General features: G+C 37.1%; 1 protein-coding gene across 13 annotated transcripts in view; it reads right to left on the bottom strand.

The window, feature by feature from the left end:
• The window catches only part of IQSEC1 (IQ motif and Sec7 domain ArfGEF 1), a 336,457-nt gene that overhangs the window by 10,116 nt on the left and 299,739 nt on the right, over positions 1-26,602 (bottom strand). For 11 of the 13 annotated variants that reach the window (XM_035337514.1, XM_035337515.1, XM_035337505.1 and 8 more), the window contains 9 exons: positions 21,914-22,075; positions 18,475-18,597; positions 17,520-17,686; positions 14,662-14,801; positions 12,999-13,028; positions 10,521-10,646; positions 8,389-8,488; positions 4,449-4,622; positions 3,077-3,253 (listed from right to left, as the gene is read on the bottom strand). In XM_035337514.1, the coding sequence (XP_035193405.1) occupies positions 3,077-3,253; positions 4,449-4,622; positions 8,389-8,488; positions 10,521-10,646; positions 12,999-13,028; positions 14,662-14,801; positions 17,520-17,686; positions 18,475-18,597; positions 21,914-22,075 (1,199 nt within the window). The remainder of the gene's footprint in view (positions 1-3,076; positions 3,254-4,448; positions 4,623-8,388; positions 8,489-10,520; positions 10,647-12,998; positions 13,029-14,661; positions 14,802-17,519; positions 17,687-18,474; positions 18,598-21,913; positions 22,076-26,602) is intronic. The other 2 variants (XM_035337503.1, XM_035337508.1) reach the window with 1 other exon arrangement.

Raw genomic sequence — 26,602 nt, 5'->3', positions numbered from 1 at the left:
AGAATCAGAAACTCGAACAGCCTAATCCTCAAGGCTCTACTTTAGTGATGAAATCATTCTTCTCACATACTAATGGCTACAATGGGACTTAACGCTTCCACAGCTCCCTGTAAACCTTATCAAGTAATTGGATATTGAGTAAGTGGTGAAAAGGTCAAAATTCAAATGGATTTCACAAAACTCAGGTATAACTGCACTGAAATCTATCTTTCTTCTGATATTTTTAAGTAAACTAAGAATTCCAAATCTTGGAACAAAAACTCTTCCCCAACTATAGCTCAAGAATGTGTAATAAAAAATAGTATATTTTTCTTTTGAGTAAATAAAGCACTAAGTGCTTTTGTCACACTGACATCTTTGAACAGCTAGTTGCCATTCTACTTTTTATTCCAGGGAAGTAACTGTCAACCCACAACGAACAATGCTATCTGTAAAATCAACAGGCCCTCATTCACATCTTTTTCACAATTCTGATCTAAGCTATCATGGCAAATGCATGGAAAAATAACCTCAGGAAACAATTCCTGACATTTGTTTCCTGACAGAAAAATCTTGTCTTTCCTTATGGTTTACAACTTAGGGATGAGAATCATTCAGGGGACTGATGACATCCATTAGATCTAAACATCAATCCACACAGTTTTCCACCAGAGAAATGTAAAGTCTGTTTCTACAGCCACCATTTATTACTGTGACATCTGGCAGAGAGCAATGTTTTTTTTTTTTTTTTTTTTTTTTTTTTTTTTTTTTTTAAACTGTTTTGTCAAATACCCATCCAACCAAAATGTTGCTCAATCAGATTTCTCCTTCCTTGAAACAATCCTTAAAATGTTTCAATTATTTTTTACGATGTTCAGTTGGTAATTATGTGCCTTACTGCATAAATATGCAGCCAGGCAGTTTTCTCATGTTAATTAGATTTATTTATTTTTAATGTAGAAAGCATCCCTTTGAAAACTCACTTTCATCATCTTTTCCTACAGAGAGACGCAACCACAAACAGTCCCACTACTCTTGTTCCTCCTCCTTTTTGTGCAGTGTTTCATAGCACAAAAAGAGTAACTGAGGCAGCCTAACTCAGGAACTCACTACAGAAGTAACTATGGTATAATTGCTGGGACACAGAATCTTGCTAACTGAAAACAATTTCTTTGGTTCTCTGTAGGTCATCTCCTCCCTAGTAAAATAAAATTAGCCTCACACTCAAGATGTTCACTGAGAAAAGGTGGAAAAAGCATGTATAGTCACATTAAAATTACTATACCAAATAAAGTAAGTAACAGTTATGTCATTTTTCAAGTCTGTTGCACTGCACAAGACCAAACAGAAACTCTCCATAATTCTCAACTCTTTAAAGTTAAAATTAAGTTTAGTTGGGTTTAACAAACTCATTGATAAACCCTCCAGTCCGTGAGTGATATCTATTTTTTATAATGGAAAAAAAGTTATTTTCAGTAATAAGCATGCTAACTGTATGCATGCCCTGTTAAAACGTGATGTTTTCATGATTATGAATACTTGTTTATTGCATAAAATCCATAAAACGAATTTAAATACATGGCAATGTTTGAACGATTGGGATGAAAAATTCCTTTGGGATGAAAAAAATTAATCAGGAATCACATTTATGTGTAAACACACCCACTGAACTCACATATTTAACAATATGGCAGTTCTCATTCTTGTGAAATAAAAACAAAACAACAAAAAAGGATGATGAAAGTATCCTCAAATCTGAGACATAACAGTGATGAAGACTAGTGACTTGATCTAAAATCCATTGAAGCCAATCAAGCAAAAATATTCAACTTCAATTTGGATCAAGGTCCTAAGTCTTTTAAATGAAGAAAATGGGCATATGAGTATGAAAGTCTAAATTGAGAATAAAACAAGGAACTCACTCTCTACATACTTGTATGCACATACATATACCCACAAAACACAGGCTATAAGTTTAGTTAACAAAAATTGTATTTATTGCAGTATAACTAGAATCTCTTCAGTTAAAAAGCAAAAAAGACGACATATGGTGCCTACTACCCAAGATATACATAGCATTGAACGTATGACTATACTGTAAACCGTCACTGCATTTAGAAGAACAAATCAGAGTATGCAACATAGACTATGAACACAAAAATAAAAATAAATGAAAAAATATAGTTGCTACTGTCACTAGAAGTACTTTCAGAACACTGGGCATGGTGTTCAGATATGACTTGCATAATGACAGGAATCATGCTTAACACTGAAACACAAGGTTACTACCCGTGGTGGTCTGTATTACCATGGGCATGCCAGTTGTGTATTACAGAGGCAAATCACAAAATAAAACATACCAAACTTTCCCCAGCTTTTCGTTAGCTAAGTCCCACCACCACTCCTTTCCAATCCTTAGTTATATTATTCAGTTAATCTTAGACACGTCAGTGGTTTGTAGGATATCAGTATTCTTGTTAAGGAGGGCTTCTTTTATTTTATTGGCAATAGTATTTCACAACAACCTCTTTTGTAATAATTATTAACTTTATCTTGAGTTGCAAAATGATAAAATAGAATCAGGGAGACTGTAACTGAAATACATAGCTCTGGACAATTTAGTAGGGCTTCACTCAATTTCATTCATCAATGTGGTAACACAGGTACACTTGAGCACAAAATACACAGAAAGCAATTATTATAGTAGAGAGACTTTTCTTTTTTTTTCTAATCCTACTTTCTCAAGGGGAAGAAGCAAAGGGGAAGAAAAAGAGAAAAGTACACTAAGTGGGTTACTCCTAGCACAAGTCAGCCATTTTTTTCTATAAAACACTTACAATTTTTCCTCTGTCTTCAGTCTCCTTTTTAAGTATATATAGCAATCTAATCGTTTAAATGTTTTCAAATAGTTGTTGCTCAATAGAACAAGGGTAAAAAAAAAACAAAACAGAAATTAAACACAAACTATGAGAGAGGAGCTATTAAGAATGTTTGAAGTTACTAGTTCTCAAAGCCCACTGCGAGCTGGGCCTTATATGCATCATCCACACATCTCTGCATGCAGTAGTCAGTGCAAGGAAACAAAGGCAGTGCTTACCTGCTTCAGACAAGTCTCTAAGGGAGCTGCTCAGTGCACTTCTTTTCAGTCCTTCCCCAGTAGCATAGCTGTCATCCAGGCAAGCTCTGTTCAGTGTCCCATTGCCAGAATCTTTTTTCAGACTGGAGCATTGAGACATGCTTGGACGCACCACTCCCTTCTGTTTTTCTAGCTCAGCTGAAACAAAAGAGAATGATTTTGCAATTCATAGTTATTGGCTACAGTGAAGCACACAGTAATGTCACAATTTATGTATGTGATCATGTATTACTATGAACAATAGATAGATAGGAGTTCATTTTGGCAGTTGAATGCCAGACAGGAACTTCAGCTCTGTACTAACAACTTAAAAGCACAACCTGAAAGATCAAAGGCTATTCCTCTGTTGGAAAATCAGAAGATAAAATCCCATGGTTAGACTGTCACATAACATCCAGCAAAATATATGGATTTGTATGATAGCCACCTAATTAAGAGAATACGGGAATATAAACATAGAAGTGAAGATCAATTCGCAGAATCCTAAAGCCCAACCAGTCCCAACCCCTGCCATGGGCAGGAGGGGTGCTCCAGCCCTCTGAGCATCCTCGTGGCCCTCCTCTGGACTTGCTGCAACAGGTCCAGGCCCTTCTGATGCTTGGGATTCCCCAGAGCTGAACTCAGGGCTCCAGGTGGGGTCTCACAAGACCAGAGCAGAGGGGAAGAATCACCTCCCTTGGCCTACTGGCCACGCTTCTTTAGATGCAGCCCAGGATACAGGTGGCTTTCTGGGCTGCAAGTGCACATTGCTGGCTCATGGTGAGTTCTTCATCAACTAACACCCCCAAGGCGTTTTCCTCAGGGCTTCTCTCAATCCATCCTCTCCGCTCAGTCTGTATTTGTGTTTGGGATTGCCCTTGCCCAGGTGCAGGACCTTGCACTGGGCCTTGTTGAAGTCCTTGAGGTTTGCATGGGCCCACCTCTCACGCCTGTCCAGGTCCCTCTGGATGGCAGCCCTTCCCTTCCCTCCATCACATCAATTAATTCAGTGGAAATTTATTTGAAGGGCCATCATTAAAAATTTCAGAGCCATGTAAATTATCCCTAATATTCTTACTGTAATTATACAATGAATGACAAATCCACCTCTCCTCTGCCCATTGCTATTTGCTGTTTGTTCATGCTAACTTTCCACTGCATCTACACTGTGCTAAATAACTGTAAATTAACTGAAATGGAGCTTAAGAGATAATTGTTTTTTTCCTATTTCTGGAAGCAAAGCCACAGAAAAAAAATCCACATTATTTTGAACACCTGAAAAGTTCTAATTGGTTATACATACATTAAAGCTTTTCTTATTTTGATTAGTTTGAAAATGCTCTATTATATGTACCTTTGTACTTACACTCTATTCTGTGCTTTTCCATTTCTTGAACCTCTGCAATTGACTCCCTCAAATCATCTGTAAACTTCTTCCTGTCCTGAGGATTTGGTGCATTGAAATTTATTAGTACTTTGATATCTGCTCCTGGAACAGCTGATGTGAGCCGTATACCATTGGGATAATCTAGAAGAAATAGTGAAGAAAAAACACGAATACTGAAGCTCTGATCATTTCTCTAACTCATACAGGGGACAAAATCAGGGAAGTGAAAGTCAAAGGGCACAGAAGAATGAAAATCTGTAACATATTTTGGAACTGCTTAACTGTTAAGATACAGAATAAATATTGAGAGAGAGTCCTTATTCAACTGTTACCCCTAAGGTACAATGTAAAATATAAAAGAAAAATCCTAGGAATAAGGAAAAAAAAAAAGATTGATTTTTGTTTCATGGAATGGATCACTTTACCTGCCGTAATAAACTCTGACCAAAGTTTTGCTGAGTAAAGACCATTCAAATACATCTCAAGTACTTAAGTACTAGAAACTGTCTTGTATTTTTAACCCAACATTTGCAGGAAGACAGACACACACACTAGCTTGTACGGCTTTTAATATTTCTTATTAGGTTTTCTTCCTGGACACCCTACTTTGCTTTTTTGTTTTTTAATTTAAAATTATCTACGAAATAACATAACACAGAAGTAAGAGGGTGATCCCCTCTCTGCCCTTTTTGGCCCATATTATGGGCGTCATCACATAAAAAGCAGAATTTTCAGTACACTCTCTTTGTCTCTTTAACTGTACATTCAAGAATACCAATTTTAACAGCTGTTCAAAAATATTTCATAGTCGAGATAAAAGGTTCATTCACAGAAATACAGCATATAGAGAAGGTATGTTCTGCTACAAAAAACAGAATCAGCCTTTGCTTCAATCACAGACCTGTAGAAACAGGATGTCAGAACAACTCAAAACATTCATCCCAATTCACAATCTTTTCTTTTATTCACTGCCTGACTCTCAAATATTTAATTAATTTTTCAACCCGAAGTTCAACTTCTCCCATGTACTAAAAATTCACTTACTCAAGAACCAGCAGATGATATAAGGTAGTCCCTTTCCTCAAAGCCATTATGTTTCAACAATATGCAGTCTTAAAATATTAACTAACAAGTGCAAATACTACTTTTTTTTTTTAAAAAAAAAGATACTTTAATTTCTAAATCAAAGTGTCACAAAAAAAAGTGAAACAAGTCAATTTACCATTTTTTCAGGCAAAAAAAGCTGCCAGCTACCACAAGCCTCAAGGGACACAAAGAGAAATGAGAGAAGTGGGGGGGGGGGGGAGGGGGCTTCTGCCAGGGTCTGATATCAGCATCCTGCACAACAGCAAATTCTTGCTGATCTGCTTCTCCTCAATACATGACAATAGCATCTACCTTCAATCAAATAAGACAGCTGCCTTGACATGTCTGCAGCTGTTGTTGCTCAGAATACAGACAAATGATCAAAAATACTGTGGGGTCTGCTGCTAAGCAAAGAAACAGAAGTGGATAGCATCTGTTGAACATTGAAAATGGATATGCAGCAAACTCTAGAAAGTTTGTGGTGCTTTAAAAAGTGCACCACTGGAGATAAAGATGCTTATGAAACTCAACTAGTAAAGAAATTTAGTAACCTCAAAGTCATATGGACTACCTTCACAAAAGAACAAACAAAAGCAATAAGAAAAATTCACATATTACACAAACAAAATATTTTATTAGCAGATGATACTTCTCTACACCATATTGATTAAGCATCAGGCAGTATTACATAACTATTTATAGGTTTTAGATATATTCCTTTTAAAATGATCTGCTTGCCCTGTGTATTTTCAGTGATTTTGACCAAAAATGTAAAATACACTTTCATCTTTATTTACTAGAGATCAATGTCACTATTTTTCCTTTTAGAGCCCACCCACCCCTCAACATAACTGACTTCTATTACCAACATCAACCATTTTGCTACACCACACCAGTAGCCAAAACAGTATTTTTCCTGCTTCTGCTTTAATGACACTAAATTTTATTCACTTGAAATCAGCTTATTCTGACAGCTGCTAAACACAGATTTACTGAATGGCATTATGGTTCTTGCCATGATACCTCAAATCTTGCTGGGAACTGGGAAAACAGAGAGTATGAATTTTACAAACCAGAGGGGAAGAGTACTTCTCTTTCCCAACTAAAAGCACTACATTCCACTTCCAGCTAGCAGCCACCAATACCAGATGGACATTCAGCTCACTGGTTCACCTTCTGGAATGGCTTACCTGAGGAACACAAGTATGTCTACTGAACATCTCGGTTAAATGCGTACAGTTCAGTGGGAGGAATGAAACCTAGACTCACAAGTCTCCTACACTGTAGATATTTTAGTATAAAAGAATAAAAGTGTTTCTACTTGGCATGCTTACATGATTTATTTATTTTTTTAATTGATATCAGTGGAAATAAGTATTCTATTTAGAGTAGAATCCAGGATAGAAGTATTTGGCGTTCCTCTCTAAAAGTGAATTTTATCTTATATAATATGTGCATGAGAGAGAGAAAGAAAGAATGAATGTGTATAGATATAACTAATCTGCACACTTGATCACTGCTCTGAGCTCTACAAACTTTAACTGTTTGAAATCTCCAGGTGCTTTGACTCAAAACAACCAGCAACTTCTTTTGAGTGAGATGAGCATTGGAAAACATTCTCAAGAACAAATGAAAACGCTGAGCCTTCCACGACAGAAAAGCACAGGAACTACTGAATGCCATACTGAACTGTATCCAAGTTATCATGTCAAGGTTTGGGCATTATCACATCAAGGTTTGGGCTGCACACCATCAAGTCAGGTCAAACAGACCGACTCCCTGTGTACCATGCAAATAGCTATACTCTGCTATGCTATTAATGATATTGCCTCTGGGCTTAGAATCTGCAGAAGCATTAGCAAAATACTAGTTTTTTGTTGGGTTGCTGACTGCTAAGAATGAGATGGAAAAGCAGCACAGAATACTGGATTGATGCAGTTTACAACTGACATAAACAAAAGGTGGCAGAAAATACAAACTTTAGTCCAGAATCGCTGCCTAATTCTGTTTGGATTTATATTTGAACAAGTAGGCATTACTTAGGCCCAAATGTCAGATATAAACCAGGAAGATAAATGAAATCATGGCTTAAATTGCACATGTCATAGAAGCATGGAATCAAATACCATTCCTGTATTTATACGTACTCCTATACATACATACTCCTGTATGTAGCCCTTCCCTACAGCGTGTTGACTGCACCACACAGCTTGGTGTCAGCAGCAAACTTGCTGAGGGTGCACTCGATCCTACTGTCCAAGTCACTGACAAAGATTTTATACAGCACCAGCTCCTATACTGACCCCTGAGGAACACCACTTGTTACTGATCTCCACTTGGACATTGAGCTGTTGACCACAACTCGCTGAGTTGGACCATCCAGGCAGTTCCTTACCCACCGAGTGGTCCATCCATCAAATCCACGTCTCTCCGATGTAGAGATAAGGATATCATGTGGGACAGTGTCAAATGCTTTACCATATCATTATAATAATCCTTTATTATCATACATGGAGTTCCAACTTATTGCATCATTCACTCAGCAACAGGTACAACATACTTGTTTCTTTACAAAAATTCCATTCATTTTACAAGTGCTCCCAAAACATTTTTGGCTAGATTTGGCTTTGACAACTACTCATCTAAGAGCAGTCTTCATATGCTGACACCAAGTTTTAACTTTTAGGGCTGAATTCAATTCACAGAAATTTTATTGCCAAATTTAGAATCAAGTCCTGTCCATCTCTATTGTTCACACAATTTTTTTACTTTATTGTTTTTATAAATGAAATGAAAATCTAAAAAGAAAGTAAAGACTTACACTGATTTTCAAAAAGAAGAACTTGCATTCCATAGAGAGAAAATGACTGTCGAAAGCTGTATGTAACAGAGTTCTTCTTCTTTTGAAATATCTTGGTCACCTGAAAGTTATCAAATCAACAAAGTAAAATATCCTTTATTATGTATTTATAACCTGCCAGAAAATATTATTTTCCTTTTTTTTTTTTTTTTTTGTAATTCTGCTTGCATATCTAATCTACTGAAGAAGCAGAAAACTATCTTTGAAGTACCAGTAACTCTTCACCAGAAGGTTTAATATTTTATTCAGAGGCAAAACCTTTTTGTTTTCTGTTCTCCAGGACTCTACTTTTTAACATTCAAGAAGGAAAAAAACCCTGCATATATATTGTGCAGTGTATATGCTAGCAAAAATGTAAATCTGTTTAATTTATCTTTTTTAAAAAAATACCTGCTACCACAGCTTCATGTTTTTTTCTTAGAGTTTGACTACAGACAGCAAAGTGTTATGGACTTCCCAATGAAAGTTTAATTCTTAGCCTTTCATCTCACCTGCTGTGTCGTCTTCCAATACTGTTTCACTTTTGTGCACTTCCAAATACTGCCTTACACTATCTCATCCAATGAGGCTGCACTTTCCCTATGTTCTGTAGGGGACCTATCTGAATAAAACCTTGAGTTCTTTGGAAACCTTTACTTTTCACTACAACACAAGCAACATACTGCTACTTACCATCAATTTTGGTGTTCTCCTAAACAGTGAATGGAACCACTCTTTCTCTTTATCATCACTTCTTTTTACCATTTCTTTCTAATTTTAACTTTTGGCTATGGCATTTTACTAAAAATAACAAATTTATTCTACATTACTTGCAAAACAGTTTGATAAAACTACAGATATTCGAGTAAGTAATAAAAAACAACAGGAAATTGGCAAACTGAAGATGACACTGTTCCACCAATTTACACCCAAACTCACATTTACAATTGAGAGTTTATACTCACAATCAAAGGGACTAACATTTTTTTGTTTTTGTTTCGTTGCTGTTGTCTTAGTTCCTGGTTTTAAGGTCTGAACGTATGAAAAAATTACATGCAATGAAACTGTACATCTGAAGAATGCCTTCTTCATAACAGAAAATTTGAAATATTTAACTTCTTAGCTCTCCAGCTAACAGCCAAATGTATTCCAAATAAAGTGCAACAAATTTTCCTATTTTTCAGAGTAAATCAGCCAAATAATTCCAAGCTGTCACTAGTTTCAAATGTTTGTTTTTCAGAAGACTGAGTCAAGTTAAATGCACACTAGAAAGTAAAGTCAACTGTAGAATATATTTCAACATATCCTGTTCCTATTTCAGTGAATAAACATGCCTGGTTCATAGAACATCTGTGGAAAACAAAATAATATGTAATTTTGTTTTTCCACAAGAAACTGGAATTCGTTATTTATTGAATAGAAACATTCCTTAGACAAAAGAGTAAGCTAGAGGTTATTTTTGTTCTGTATAGTAAAAGATACTGTATTAACGAACTTTGTTATAAACAAGTATAGTAGTCAATAAAAGGCTTCAGTTTAAAAATGTTATATATTGTGAAGAAAATTAAGAAAATTTAAATATTAATCATCCTGAGATTGTTGGAGTACAGAATAACAGGTAATAAATACCTATTTCTAAAAATGCTCTTGCGCTTATTGCCACTGATTTCATGAAGACAGGCATTTCTGAGTACCTCCCTAGAAACCTATTCAACTCTGTAGACAGCTAAAGCATACATCAGAAAGAAAGAAAAAAAGACATTTGCCACCCAGAGATCTCCAGAAAAAAAAAAAATAGAGAACCAAATTTGTAAGTGATAGATAAAATGTCACAAACAACCTGGTGATAGTTCAGTAAAGGCCCCCCCACATCATAGTCTCTACTTACACAAAAGTGTGATGATAAGATCAACAGGTAAAGATTCCCTTGTTTCAATGCAAGCATATGAATACTAGAATAGAACTTGTAATATAATCAGGTTTAATGCTCAGGAAAAAGGTTAAATGACCAGGAAAACATTTGCTCTCTCTGAATCTTCGCATTAGCAAAGATAATCCTACAAAAAATGCATAAACAAAAAGCCCCAACCAACCTGCAACTGAAAAATACATACCACAAGAAGGTCATTAAATAAAAATATTTCTCGCTGGTGCAACCCAAGCTTCTGAGGTTTGTTTGGATCAGGGACTTCAAACAGCCTGCAGTAGCAAACGAGCCTCCGGTGGGGTAGTGAGAGAACCTATTGTCATACAGATGTTAACGGTTACTAAAGCAGCATTTAGGCAAGAAAGAGTGCCTTTCATACCTAGAGACTTTTTTGAATACTTTAAATATCTTTACCTCTAAATTCTTTAGGCTTTTTCATTAAAGCATCATCAACAACAACAACAAGAAGATTTTTATGCCTCAAATTGCATGACATTCAAACTTCAACAATGTTGTGATATAAACTCTTACAGCTTGTGATATAAACTCTTACAGCTTGCACCCATGTGGATGACAATGGAAATTTTATTAGGGATAGAGTTTTACTTTGTGCAACAAAAAAAAATTGTTAGAACTTAAGATTAAGCAACTGGGAACTCACTGCAAATGATGTTTGCTTTCCTGAGCATTTTTATATATCAATATTTGAAGAAAGGATGCAAAACAACTTTGGCTTTTGTGAGACGATGAATTTGTTGATGCTGTAGATTACTTTTTGTCAGCCACTGAGTTAATTCAATTTTTTCATTCCCCAATACCCAGGAAAATATGACATTAGAAAATAGTAAATGCATTTTCAGGCTGGTTTATTTTCTCAGGCCAGCAACAAAACCTAGAATAATTTTCCATCTGATGATTAGAAATGCTGGCTGAATATACCTTCAAAACTGTTTTTTTCAGTTTAGAGTTCACTTCACTTCAGTTTAGTTCACTTCTTTCAGATACAAATGATGATGTCTTGTCAATAATATTAAAATAAATCCTTTAAATTTTAACAATTTGAAGTACAGATTATTCTTTGGTACCTGGACATATTTCATTTATATCTTATATTTGTTTATAATTCCTGATTCTGCACAGGAATTATGAGATTTACTAGCCAAGGAAAAGCCACAGACTGCTAATGCTGCTTCTTCCTCTACATAAGCAGGAAAAAAAAAGCAATGGAAAAAGAGCTTGTTCCTGACTGGCTGTCAAATCGTTTGGTGATGTTGCAGTTTTTCCCAAAAATCAAACCGTAACTCTGCTAATAACAGATAAAATGCTAATAGCATTTAATTTTTTTATGTCATTAGCTTAATTACTCACTGTCTCTGGACTTGCAAGGATAAGGTATTTAAAAAACAAAACAACAACAACAACAACAACAACAACAAAATGACATTTTCTAAAGGAGTCAATGTCTTGACAAATGGTGAAGAACTTGATGGTTTCTACATCTCAAGCTGACTATTCTGGTAACTGAATAGCTTCCGTGGGTTCCCAGTGAAAAGTACCAGGAATAAAAGTTGCATGTCCTCATCCTCCCCTGCCTCCAGACTTATTTTCCCCAGTACACGGCAGTCTTAGATTTACTATAGCAAGATAACAAAACCCAAGGGCAGTCACTGAGTGTATGAATTTGCAAACAATTCTAGAGAGCTCTGGTATTGAAATTTAACTATAGAAATTCTTTCCTTCATAGCAATGGATGATGACGTAAGGTTCCCTTACACCGTATTTCACAAAGGCTACATCTTCCAGTTTGTTTTTACAGTCCAGTGATACTGCTAGACATGCTTCCATGAAACAATGACAGGTACTCCACTTAGGAATACAAAGCTAGCTTTGAATGTTTGCAGTTACTTACACAGAAAAAGCAAGAAATAGAAGACAGACAAATGGAATTTTAAAGTAACTTCCCTGGATTGTCCTTAATGAGGACAGCGCATTATATTGATGAAATTATAATCAATAAAATAGAAATCATTAGGATCAACTTTGTTTAAGGTTATCAGATTTGGGGGTACAACATTCACTCCTCTTCACTGAGGGTGGTTTTTTTGGGGGGCGTATTTTTATTATTTACTTACAACTACTAGCAAGAATGTTATCATGAAATGAAAGCAAGTAGAACACTGCATTAGAAGAACAGTTTTAGAAATATTATTAAACGCGTCTATCTGGAATCAGTATTTTCTATGTCCATGCACCTTTCATGAGAGAACTGTTAAAATAACTGGCAGTATCTTTCTAGAGCATCATTTAATACTGAAATGGACAGTAAATAATAAACACACTGGGACCCAGGTGATATACAACTGTAGTTTTGCTTGCTTATTTATTTATTCTTTACTGGCTAATTTCTCGAGTGGTAACAGCATTCGAAATGCATAAAATGTATGCTAAAATGGACTAGAAAATTCCAGGCAGTAAATTAGAGTATCTCAGGCAAATATGTTTTTAAGGAAATCTTTACACTGTGGATAGTTATAAGCATAAGAACAGGAAAATTTTGCTTGAAAGAAGCCCAATTTTAAAAAATACTTAATTGTAATGTTATGCATTATTGCCAGATAAAATGTCTACAAACTGTCTACAAAATGAGTATGAGAAAAATACCTACACAACCAAGTCCATGATGCAGAGATCCAATCTACAGTAGAAAGACATATATACAAGTTCATTAAACTTCAGAAAAACACAGTATTGTATCATAGCAAGTAAATACGTCACGGTCTTACTATGACTAAATGCCTATAAAGTAAAAACAAATATTTCTATCAATAAAGACTGTTGGCTATTTCCTTTATTTTCTTTCACACAGTAAAAAAGTATCTCAGTGGAAAAATCCTTGATCCTAGGACTCCATCGGGGCATTGTTTTTCTTAATCCCACTTGATTTACAAGGTTCAGGATTAATTTTAGGATTTGGGTTGCCACATGCTTTAATAAAGATGAACGACACACTCACACACACAAAAAAATCTCCACATAAGCCTATATATAAAGCTAAATCCCCAATCAATTGTGGAAAGTAAATTTCATAGTATAAATGACTGTGAAAACAGGACTTTAGAATAGTTATTTCCCTTCTCCTCAAAAACACATATAAGTTTTTATTGAGGAAATTTTGCTTTCTCTCTCTTCTGCTTCTTTCAGGCGACCTCCTCAGTATTTCCTGACTAGGGAACAGAAGCAAATCAGATTTTATTTTGTTGGTTCCTCTTTTTTTCCCCTTTTATTTAGGGCTTTTCTGAGAAGAGATTGCAATTCAAAGCTCTTTAAAAGTAATAGAGAGAATCTTGAGATCCATGCTGTTTTTCTTTAAAAACAAAGTTAAACAAACACAAACAAACAAAAAACCCAGTCCCTACTTCAGCAGAATTCCCCAGTACTGCTAAAAAAAACATGTAGGACTAAGAACAGACAAGTCCTCTGTTTCTTTGGTTTTGTTCTGGGCTGCCTTTGTGGCTTCTACCATGAAGATTTTCAGATGACTCTAGGACTTGAATTCTTGAAGACTGAGTATCCATTTTCCCTTTCAACATTAGATATCATGATAAAATATGGTCTTAAAATCTCTGTGTTCTCTTAGCTCCTAAAACAGAGGGAAAAACACCATGATCTTCTTTTTGTCTCTCCTTTTCTAACAGATGCTTTGAAGATTAATTTATATAGCAAAATATTTCTGGATTTTTCCCACAACAAAGCAAGAGGTATCTTTGGATACTCCAAACCAGCATTACAATTCCTAGGACCTGATTTCCAGTTCTCAAACAAAATGCCACAATGTCCTCTTACAAATACCAGTTCACTGAGCTAGCTGCAAAGCTCAGAAAGACATAGGTATTAACAGAAGTTCTCTACTACTACTCGTAAATCCTGGAGTCATAATTGATGGCATAAATGTTGAAATACAATTCTCTACAACATTCCTTTACAACACACTTTAATTCTCTTGATATATAAACATAAGAACTGACTAAAATGCAGGTATTTCCAAGTGTAATTTCAAAATTATAAAGCTTCGCAGAGAGAAAACACTGGGAAAAACTATCTTAAAATGAGTTTAAGGCTCAGAACATCATCACTCATGAACGACTGAAACAACAGATTCATCTGCACTGTGAATGCCTCAAAATTAAAAACAACCTTATAACAAATTATCATCTTGACAATTTTAATCTTTTGCCATTTAACAACCAATCTATAAATCTAAGCAACACAATTACGTCCTACATCTCCTTTTTATGTAGTAATTGACATTCAGAGCAATGAAAACTTACCGGTTTCTTTCCTACTATGAGTTTTTCAACCTTCTGGACTTGGGATACGTGATCCTCATTTGTCTTCAGTTCCCGCTTGCGGATTCGCTCATAAATCCCGATCAGCATTTCCCGTGGGATATCTTCACCATCATCCACACCTGCAGAACCCAAGAGTTTCTGTTGTCAGATTGTTTTGTTTCATAGCTGTCACTACTTTGTCAGCTGACATCTCCCATGATGTTCTTGGGCCCACCTTACCAAGTAGCAGAAGCTATATTACTCAGTACCGAAGCACTGATTTTTGCCCAAATGCTTGCCATGCCCATACAAGACACTGATAGAAATTACACCATTAATTTTATTTTTCTTTTTGTTTTAAAACCCTAATCTAAAGATAATACATATAAAGGCTGATTTCAAATATAAATTCTTTCTTTTAAGTTTTCTCCATTTTGGTGTCAAAGCTCAAATGAGTTGAATAATCCTTTAGACATTAAAATCTCCCTCTACCCCAGAACAGAAGAGCACTGGAAGAAAACCGCACAACTGTCCTATTTTTCCTCTGTTCCCATATTACTCAACACTGCTCATAGAAACATTTCTACAAGACAACCTTTATGAATATCCAGCAAAATGAAATTAACAAGCATTTCCTGTACGATTTCAAAACCAATTAATTTACTCTGGAAAAACAGATCAACAAAATAGCCTATTTACAGTGTTATTGTTTAGCACTGTATGAGTAACATCAGCACACAAGCATTCTAACAAATGCCCCAGAGGTGAAAGCTTGATCATGCATTTTTAACAGCAGTAGAAGGAGCCCAATTTAAGTAAGTGTCTTAAAACTACATTTTCTGGGACAGGGAGATGCATATTTATGTTTCAGATGCACTTTAAAGTAACAGCCTCCTATCTCCCATTCAGAAGCCAAAATACAATATTTTGTCATCCAGTGGAATGACTGCTCAAATAAAAAAATCACTGTGATAAAATATGGTTTCTTTGCAACTAGAAGCAAGCAGAACAGCTTCTGTTCTGTTTCACACTTGCAAATGTTCCACAGACCGCTCTTTGAGATCCAGGTATTTAAACGCAAGGCAGTGCGTTACTAAAATGCCTACATGAGGGATTTGCTGGCATTCAGACTAGAGTTCAGAGAGAATGTTCTGTACTTAATGCAACAAATATGACTGCACTATTACCCTAAGAGATGAATATCAGGCCATTTTTAAATCTCAGTGGAGTTCATGTTAAAATCTCAATGCTAACTTAAATTTTGCTAAGCTGATGTATCTGCTAAGAATAGGTCATTAGTTGTCTTACATAAATCTAAGGGAATAAAATCAACACCAGACTTTTATTTTCAAGATCTGAAATTCCAGAACTCCACAGGTATTTTGAGTTCAGTAGCATTAAAATGATACTAAGTGTGTAACTGAACACCAACTGCCATGCACCTGAGATGCACCAATATATTTTTTGATACGAAGCAACTTGTTTCTGTCTTTCTGTCATTCATTCACTTTCAGGTATGACTGAGAAAATGTCTGTTAAGCAATACATCGTGCTTGCTGGTGCCTGCAATGGTAAGCCTGTTTTGATACCATGCTTCTACATCCGTTGTTGACAAAAGCAGAGATTCTGTGCACTAAGCTGTGTTTGTCCTGTGCTTAAAAGCAGGGGGAGAGGATTGCAACGACTGAGCAGGCAATTTTCCTGGCCTTTGCACAAACACATAGTAATGGAACTATAATAAAAGCTTCTTTTTCCCTATGGACACAAACTACCTTAAAAGAAAAAAGGGATGGGGGACTTCAGCTTTGTTTTATTTCTCCAACATCTGAGTGCTTTTCTGTGATAAAGAAAATGCTGTCTGACCCATTCTTCCTTGAATGCCCAGGAACAGCAGGAGGTATCATATCCTCATGTATAATCTTCCTCAGCTGTACAGGGACTACTTCCCCTTAGACAAAGCTGAGCACTGTCTGAGCTGATACTGCATAAAAATCTGTTCTTTTTCACCAGAAAGAACCAGGGCAGAAAGATCTGAGATACAAACATGGAATTAAAAATGTTCAGCAATCTAATTATAGGCTTAGATGTGCAATAGGCTGGCAAATAGTTTCTTTATCAGAAAACATACCAGTGAAGGTACTGAATAAATTCATATACTATTTACAGTGTACCTTTCAGGATGGTTTTGGAGTTGTGATTCAGAACAGAGATCTGATATCCCGTATTAGGACATTGGCTGCTATGGAGAAATAGCAGACTACAAACTGTGGAGACAGTATCTCTATGAGAAATCATTAGTAACCTTATGCTGCAGTGTAGTGGTGTAGTTCACCAGCTAGAAATCACATTCCTCCTCTCAGGTAGTCTGCAACATAGTGACACCACATGAAGATTTATATGTATGCAAATATGTACACACACATTCTTTGCAGACTGTCTTTCTTGCAAAAGAATTCATTCACTTTCACTCTCGTGCACAGAAGTTGCAGTCTTTATGAGTTGTCTGTTACTTTGTGAAGGGTGTTAAGTGTGACAAATTTCAACTATATCTAAAAATTTGAGGCACATGGTAATGGTCACTTTCCAGCTACATTAAAATAACTGGGAATAGAAGGGCCTGACATGACATCTACTCGAAAAAGACAAGATAAAAATGACAAAATACTATATGTTTTGTTTTGTTTTCAGTATTCCAAAAATACAGTAAAAGTGACAGTGGTTTTAAAAGCCAGGTGAAATCAGAATCAAGTCTCCTGCATTTTGCCTTTTTTTTTTCCCTCCCCAAGGAAATATGTTGCTCTTCCAATGACAGCTACAGGAAGAAACTTTAATGATGATTGTGGTTAGAGTTTGCTTACCCCTTAAATTCTTGACAAAGTCTTCTAGCTTCATTTTGCGTTCCGGTTTCACATTTGGACTGTACATATCTGTGTTCAACAGTATAATGGCAAAAGCTAGAATGAAGATGGTATCAGGATTTCTAAACTGTCTCACAACACCTGGGTTGCAGATACAGTACCGTTGGCTGTAACAAAGCAAAGAGGAAAAAGCTGTCAGAGCTATTCATTACTATTCTAATTTCACCAAATAAACCAACTGCTACGTTCCAGAGGCTGAGCAAGCTATTATTCGATTATCCATAGTTAGTTTTCCATCCACACATTTTCATAAGGCAATTCTAGAATATGGAAGGCTTTTATTTTCTACTACCTTTGTAGCTTCACTTCTTAGTGCAGACCCTGAGCTACAATAACTTCAATATTCTTTTTTTTTTTTTTTTTCAGTAACACCCACTGACACCAGATAAGAATACAGCATTGATTTTAGCTTACTGTCACATGCTGATTTACATCTCCTGCCCTGGATAATGTACGCTTGGTCGGTACTAATAAACTAATGCTCTTTATTCCACTATTGCTGAAATGATTAATGAAAGGTTAAAAGCATATATGCTCTGAAAGGTAAATGGTCATAATTTATCTCATATAAACTATCATATGCAAATACATTGCTAGACATTCAAAAAATCCTGAAATTTCTTTTCAGCTGATATAAGAAAGACCTTTCAGTTGAGAAGCCTTCCACATCAATGCAAATAACATCCATGAATAGCACCAGCAAAAAAGCCTACATTTCATATTTAGTGAAACCACCACAAATGCCGTACTGTATTTGAGACTGTATGTAGCTCACAAGGACAGTGCCAATAAGAAAGAAAATAACCTAGATATACTCAGCTTCCCCAGTTCTCCAGTTTGACAGCTAGACAATAGCAGGTTTCTGGTGACTGAATAATTTATTTCAGCATCATACCTAAAAGCTTCAATGAGCCGTTCTACTTTCTGGGCTTCTCCTTGAACACGGATATGAGCCTGAAATTTCCTGAGTGCTTCATCCAGTTCCATTGTTGAGAAGTCCATCTCATCCACAACACAGCTAGGATAAAAACATATTGCCATTGGGTCTTTCCATTTCTAACAGCGCGCTACCGAAAGTAAAATTTGGAGACCAAAAAAACCTTTCAATTTTCCACTGATTGTAGAGATTCGTGGAGATTTTTGAAACCTGCAGCAGCAACTGCAATAATTGTAGGTGAACAAGAACAGATCAGTGAGAATGTGTACATGTAAGCAGAAGTAAAAATAAATTATTTATTTTTTTTAACAGCAGAGCTACTGCAAAGACAAATGTCTGGCCAATATAAGTCACATGCCATTGCCAGCAATAATTATTGGGTTTGTGTTTTCAGGCTAACCAACTAATACTTGTCAATGCCTACAATACTAATAAAAAAGGAATTTATACCGCTTGAAATACCAAATTTCAAGCAGCCTGCAGCAAGCACAATAATATGTACCAAACAGTTATGTCCAGGAATGTTCTTAAATACTGGGAAAAAAATTAATCTTGTCTTGATATGCTTTTACTGTTACTATAATTCCCATCTTCCCATCATTTACCACATTTTTCAGTTAATATTTATATAGGAATAATTACTTTCTTGCTCTGAAAATACAGTGCTGACAAAAACTAAAAAGGAACAAGTTTAATATAATTAACAATGTGAACAATGTGTCATTCTAACACTGTTTGAAGACTACTTTAAAATCAGAAGCTTATAAATTTCATTTGTTTAAACTTTGCTTTTAGTTTTTGAATAACCAGACATGAATCACTGAAAGTAACAACACTGTAGTGCAGAAACCACAGAAAGAAAGCACAATCCAGTTTTAAAAGCCTTCTCTTATATGTATAGCTTACAATGATAAATTAGAGTAGCTCATATTTTTGCTAGTGATGTTGTAGCTACCATAGATTAATACTAAAGCAATTTATTCACTTCACCTTGTATATTTTTCCTTTTATGCAGAAGTGAAAGGAAACAAACAGCCTTGGTATTTCTCACACCTTTTACAACCCACGCCTAAAAACCTATTATCAATTCTGCAATAATGTTCACTGTCTTCCCACCTATTATAAGTTCTGTAACACTTTCAAAAGGTCTTTTCTCCTTTAAAGATGTATAGCACATGTGCAGACAAGCTGGAGTCAAACTGCATTAATTAAAGCAATTAAGGACCTCCAGAAACATGCTGGCCAACAGCATAACAGGGAGGGGGCAATCTTCCTTATACAAACTACAGAGACAGTAGATGCACCAACACGGTCCATGTTCTTAGCTGGAACCAGTACTGTTCTGCAAATATTTTAAAATAGTAAACAAAACCTCTCTAGTGGCTATGTAATGACAAAAAAAAAGTAATAAATTATTTTGGTTAGGTCTACAGCAAATGAAATCATGGAAGTAGTAATATCAGGAACACTTGTTAATATTTTGTTAACAATGGTTAACAAAAAGATAACCCTTGATAAATGATAATAATAATGATAAAGAGAATATGATTATAGACTCTAGCCACTGCAGGAGATCTGGGCTACGTATGTACTGTGGGTGAATAAGCCTGTGCTGAAGACACATCTTTACTATTAGAGCTGCATCTTGCAGACATGTGAAAGCAAGAAGCAGCCTTGCAAATAACTGAACCTTCTTCCAGGGATCTATGTCCTGCTTCCTACCTCTTTACAAAATTTAGGCAAGGGGGAAACATACCATTTGGTGGGGCACGACACCTACAAGTGCCTTGAATCTCTACTGTACTGTTTCCCTGCACTCTTACACATAACTGCAGTGGAATGAACTGAGACAATGGAGTGAGCAGAGGAACAGAACATCACATTTTCCATGTGCTCTTAGCAGCATTCTTTATGAAGATTTTATTTTATTCTTCCTTTGAGTAAGTGACTATATTTTGTTTTCTAACGCAAAGTCAAGACACAGTAAAAGGCCAGATCCTCAGCTACATCTCTACTGCATCACGTACTCCTTGGTCAGACAGGGAAAGCTGAGGCTCACTGCAGAACAGCAGTGGCTCCAGAAGCATGTCTGATGTGCTCCACTTATTGGCCAGGGCAACATTAAGCCCCCTGCCTCTTGCACTGCTTTCTGCTGGGCGTGGTACTATAGAAGAAGGCAGCCTTGAATACGATAGAGGAACACACCAGAAGATCTCTACAAAGCATCTATGGCATATGGATGCATGCCATTAAGCATATTAATACAGTGTTCAAGCTTGCATTTGAAATAGATAAGTTCTGACAGTGTAGTAATAAGATCAGGATGACTGTATGGAATGCAACATGTTTACAGTATAAAGCCACTGAAAGCAGTCTGTAACAAAAATGCAAAGAAAATATAAGGCGTTTGCACACACTTTGTACCATGATACCATAACCTTAACAATTCTGAGAGGTATCGGTAGTATCAAGAAACATTCGGTCCTCAGGAAGGGCCGTGTCCATAGATTAATGCAAACTGCAGCACAGCTTTTATTATACTCTGGTAAAAACTGTGCTCAGAATTTCTCCTAGTCTTCCTTATTGTGCACAGTGTTGTGGGGTTGGTTTTTCTTTTTCTCTCTTTTTTTTTTTTTCCTTTCATTCTCAGCAGTCCTGTTAAACACCTAACTAAATTTCTTATACAATACCTTGAACAAAACTGGACTGTGATGTATTCATGTTTACAGGTCAGTGTATCATACATCAAAAATCCCCCTAAGAACAGATGTTTTAAATGAACAGCCTCTTCAAATGAGACGACTTCTTTTTTGGTACTTTGTAATATAAGGGCTAGAAATTTAGGACCAATCTGCTAAATCTCTAGTTTTCTGCTTCTATTTTTTTAAACTATTTTATCTAAACTTTTGAAAAAGACCAGTTTGCATAGATCTTGTCTCTACATGGTCCCTATATCCCTGTTTATCTAACATCTGAGCCATTTAGTTGTAAAAATTATTTTCATATTCTGTTAACTAATGAAGCCTTATGTTGCATATAAAGCAATTTTGTTTTATTCAGTAAGTTATTAGAGAGCCTGACTAAGGAAAAGACTTTGAAATAACGTACTCTAACACCAGTGAAATTAAAGCATAAATTTAGAGTAAATGTACATGACTACAGAGAATATAAATCTTTCTGGGTCAATAAAAGAAACAATAGCTCAGCTGGAAAGCGGATAAATAAATATTCACTTATATTCACGCTTTTGTTTTCAATCCTTACAGTCTAGTTTCACCCTCCTTAAGAACAATATCCAGAGAGACGGGCCAAACATTCAGTGCAAAACTACCTCTAGCATGATGAAACATCTTGAAGATTGAAATACGCTTACCTCCTCCCCACATAAAATACTTACTCTAATACATCTCGGTTGAACTGTTTTTGTCGATTGCCCAAAAATTCTCCAATCATCTGTCTGCTGAGACCTTTTCTTTGCAGGAGAAAGTGGGCAACACCAACTGGAGTGTCAGGCACAAAACCTCGCTCAATTAGGTACTGGACTCCTTTCTCAGGTTTTCTGAGGAGAAATGAGAATGCAAAACATTATTTTTTTTAATTCTCCACTGGAGCATCTGACAAACTTTGCAACAATTTTGCCATCACTTTTGACTAGCATATTATCAGTATGGTCTAATATAGTTTCAGGCTAAATGTAACCATGCCATAGAACATACTGTTCACGGCTAATAGCTTACTAGCTTGGAACAGATCTTTGCATGCGCTGTTACACATTTCCCTGCTTCATACTCTTTTTCCAAAGAGAAGCTTTATGTGCTAACAGCTTCAGGCATGAAAGTCAAAATTTGTCAGTGCAAAAGATAAGCCCAACAGAAAAAAGAAAACCAAACTAAATGAAAAAAAAAAGGGGGGGGGAGGGGGGCAGGTGGCCAAGAAGGCCAATGGCACCCCAGCTTGTAACAGGAGTAGTGCAGCCAGCAGGGCCAGGGAGGTGATCTTCCCCCTGTACTCTGCTCTGGTGAGGCCGCACCTCGAGTCCTGTGTTCAGCTTTGGGCCCCTCACTACAAGAAGGACATTGAGGCCTTGGAACATGTCCAGAGAAGGGCTACAAAGGTGGTGAAGGGCTTGGGACACAAGTCCTGTGAGGAGGGGCTGAGGGAACTGGGGGTGTTTAGTCTGGAGAAGAGGAGGCTCAGGAAGACCTTACTGCTCTCTGCAACTACCTGAAAGGAAGCTGTGGGGGGCTGGGGGTCGCCCTCTTCTCGCAGGTAACTAGTGATAGGACTAGAGGGAAGGGCCTCAAGTTGTGCCAGGGGAGGTTTAGGTTGGAAATGAGGAGACATTTCTTCTCAGAAAGAGCAGTCAGGCATTGGGGCGGGTTGCCCAGGGAGGTGGTGGAGTCACTGTCCCTGGGGGTGTTTAAGGAAAGGTTGGACCTGGTGCTTAGGGACATGGTTTAGTGGGTGACATTGATAGGGTGATGGGTGGACCGGATGATCTTGGAGGTCTTTTCCAACCCTAATGATTCTGTGATTCTAAATGACCTCCTTCGCACTCAGAAAGTACCCTTTTTCTTGTAAGTAGTATTAATGCTACATTCATATAATTCTGAATTGTTTTCAGAATTCTTAATCTTTCTGAATTTAAATTCACAGCATTGAACAAAAACAGGAATAATTTTCTCCATCCCCCTGTGGTGGTTTTACCGTGCTAGGCAGCTGAACACCACAACCGCTCTCTCACTCCCCCTCCTCAGATGAGGAGGGGAAGAAGTAAAGGAAAGAACAACTCACGGGTTGAGATAAGGATAATTTAATTAAAGAGAAAAAAAATATTAAGGAAATATTATTAATTAAACAACTCAACTAAAGGGAAAAAAGGGAAAGGGGAAGAGGGAGGGGGAAAAGGAATAACAAAACAAAACAAGTAAAGGCTATGTGGAAGTGCAGAGGAAAGAAATTACTCTCTACTTCCCCCAAAGGAGCGATGCTTGACCACGTCCTTGAAGCAGGGCCTCAACGCACGTAGCCGGTGTTCGGGAGGAGGACAGATGTTTTCGCAAGGAGAGCCCACCCCTCCCCTCTTCTTCCTTTTTCCACCTTTTATTGCTGAGTGTAACATCATATGGTATGGAATATCCCTTTGGTTGGTTTAGGTCAGCTGCCCTGCTGATGTTTCTTTCTCACTTTTTGCCCACCCCCTAGGAGGGTCAGAGAGAGTCCTGATGCTGTGCCAGCACTTCTCAGCAGCAGACACAACACTGGTGTGATACCACTGCTGTTCTAGCTACAAGTGCAGAGCGCAGCACTGTATGGGCTGCTGCAGGGAAAGTTAACATCCCAGCCAAACCCCGTACACCCCCCTGGAAGCAAACTACATTTGCCCACAAGTCAGAGTGGTACAAGCCCAGGAGACTTCCTCTCCAGCCATTGTCAAGTCAGAAAACGAAGAACACAACCACAAAGCACAGCTTGATCCAAAGATAACCTTTACTTTAGATGTAGAAAATGCTGTATCATTACTTCTGACACTAAACCACAACTTAAATTCTTACCCCTTCCCTCTGATAAGCCCAAACATTTAAATCATCACAGAAGTTACACATGACTTAGTTGGCATCAGTTCCTATGCAGCTGTATCATTTTACACAAGTTGGGTTATGCTATTTCACACACAAAGCTCTGCTTCTGGCTCAGCAATATGAAATCGCTTTGTTTCAATGCACTTCCAACCAGGCTAGACAAGAAGAGGAGACAGAGGGGAGACCTCATCATGGTCTACAACTTCCTCTTGAGTGTGGTCCTCCGGGGATCCAGGAGCAGGAATGGATGCTCCTTGTGGGTCCTTTCCAACTCGGACATTCTGTGATTCTATGATTCAAAGTCACCAAAGCAGACTTTAAATCAGTTTAGCTACTGGAAGCCAAAAGCTCTTTACCCATTGATTCTTCCTGCACCCCGAAGTGAAGCATCAAGAAGTTTTGCAGTCTAGGATCATTTAGAAATGATCCAATTTGTTTTAAATGTTGTAACATAGCAGCAATTCCTGTTAACTCTGAATGGTAATAGCATGAAAATGAAAACCGTAGGAACGCAGACTACCCATTCCCTATGTGGTAAACCGAACTGTGGTAGCAGTGGCAGGAACTGCAGGTTAACAAACATGTAAGAGTTATTTACAATGGAGAAAGTAAACAAGTTAACTTTCTTTCTTTCTGATTCATGGCCTTATTCACTGGATTTTCCAGCTAGAGCTCAATAGAACGGCATCATATTATTTTGAAATCTGTCCACTAGAAAGCATTTACCTGCTTTGTTCTACCAAAAAACAAACAAAAACAAACAAACAAAAAAAACCACAGAGAATCTGACTGACGGCAAATGAAGAACTTGCTGCAAGTTGACTCCAGCCAACAGCCAAGCACGTAGATTAATCCAGCAGAGAAAAACTGCTAAAAATAAAGAACCCAACAATTAAAGGGTTTACATGGATACATTTTGAGATGAGAACTGTAACTTTCTGTAATGTTACTTTGATCTGTTTTTGAAGGTTCGATATTTATCGCTACAACAGGGATAAAGGATTTCTTAGAGCAAGCACTAGCCCGATAATTGTTCTTACAGGCAGAGCCTGGGCCTTCAGATGCTCTTTTGGTACTTCATCCCAAGTAATGTCAGCCTACAATACAGTATGTTCTAAAGGACGGCATGAAAGAAAAGTAGCCAGGGGAAGCTGGTGGTGGTCGGGAGTTGTTGGTGTCCCACTCACTGAACAAGTCAGTCTACAAGTCTTCCAGTTTTCCCGTTACCAAAATGAGTACTACTTGGCTCACAGAAGAATTGTGAAGGTTAAGGGTTGTAATTTGAATTTGCACAAATAAAGCTCCAAGTAAATGAAGTTTCTCTGTGGGTCTTCACTGGGTACCTCCCCAGCTCCTGTTCAGCTCAGAAACACTGATTTTGTCTCCTGCTTTGGCAGTCTATTTTGCTGACAAAATTTTCTTCATACTTTTATTTTTGATGATCTGAAACCCTGAACTCATTTAAGACTGTTGACCAAGCAATTAAATTTAACAGGAATTAAATGTTAACAAACAGCTCATTGTAAAAACAACCTCCCGTTTTTAGTTGCCTTGCAAGCTAGGGAGATTCTGGGGGATTTATTGCTGCTGCAGGCTGCCTCCCGCCCCGGCCAGGACTGACATCATTGCATGTGAGAGGAGAAGTATGTAATACAAGACTGGGACTGTGTGAGAGCATTCAGAAATATTGAGCTTCCGATCAAATTTTACTTAAAATTGAAGTTACCAACAGGTTAAGAGAGAAGTACGTACAGGATGCTTTTCCTTTCTGTCTTTTAACATGGGTAATAACTTTTCTCTTTGCAGATTCAGAGAAACTGAAGAGCTAAATGGCTCCATGGAAATTTAAGTCATCCCTGACCTTACAAATTTCAAATATTACTAAGTATGAAGGAATTGCCTAATAAACACAGCAGGAGGGCATGCAGGCTGGGGCGTTGACTATACCCAACCTACCAGAAACATGTGTTCCTTCTCAATGAAGGACAAAGTGTGCCAGGTAGCTGATGGGATTTCTAGGAGGGCAGGAGAAGACAACACAAGCAAATGAGGACTGTATTGCCGGCAAAACCAGATATTTTTAATTGGACAAACTGTTTCACTAAACCCTCATTTTCCTGAAGTTCGTGACTGGACGTGGAAGTGAGTGGGATGTGACAGGGTCATGGATTTGACATGAGGTGGGACAAGTGGCAGAAGCAAGGATAACTTACGCCAGTTGTCCCATCTCATATCAAATCTACTCAGCTCAGAACTGAGAGTAGATCCTTCTGCAGTTACAGCTCAGAGCCTTCTGTGATTAGGAAAATTCCCAGTGATGTCTTGTTAATTACATCTACCAAGAGCAGGGAAGATAAGAATCTATAAATAGCAAGAGTGGAAACTGCATAAGCTATGTATTTATTTTCAGATTTGAATATATTAACTAATAGCAAAATATACCCTATAAAACTAACATCTTACATCATTGAAGATAATACGTAATTACAGAACTTTTCATCTTT

The sequence above is a fragment of the Oxyura jamaicensis genome, chromosome 12 (genome assembly GCF_011077185.1).
Source record: "Oxyura jamaicensis isolate SHBP4307 breed ruddy duck chromosome 12, BPBGC_Ojam_1.0, whole genome shotgun sequence".
Classification (NCBI taxonomy): domain Eukaryota; kingdom Metazoa; phylum Chordata; class Aves; order Anseriformes; family Anatidae; genus Oxyura; species Oxyura jamaicensis.
The sequence above is the reverse complement of the archived record's forward strand: the minus strand, read 5'-3'. Positions and strand labels throughout refer to the sequence as shown.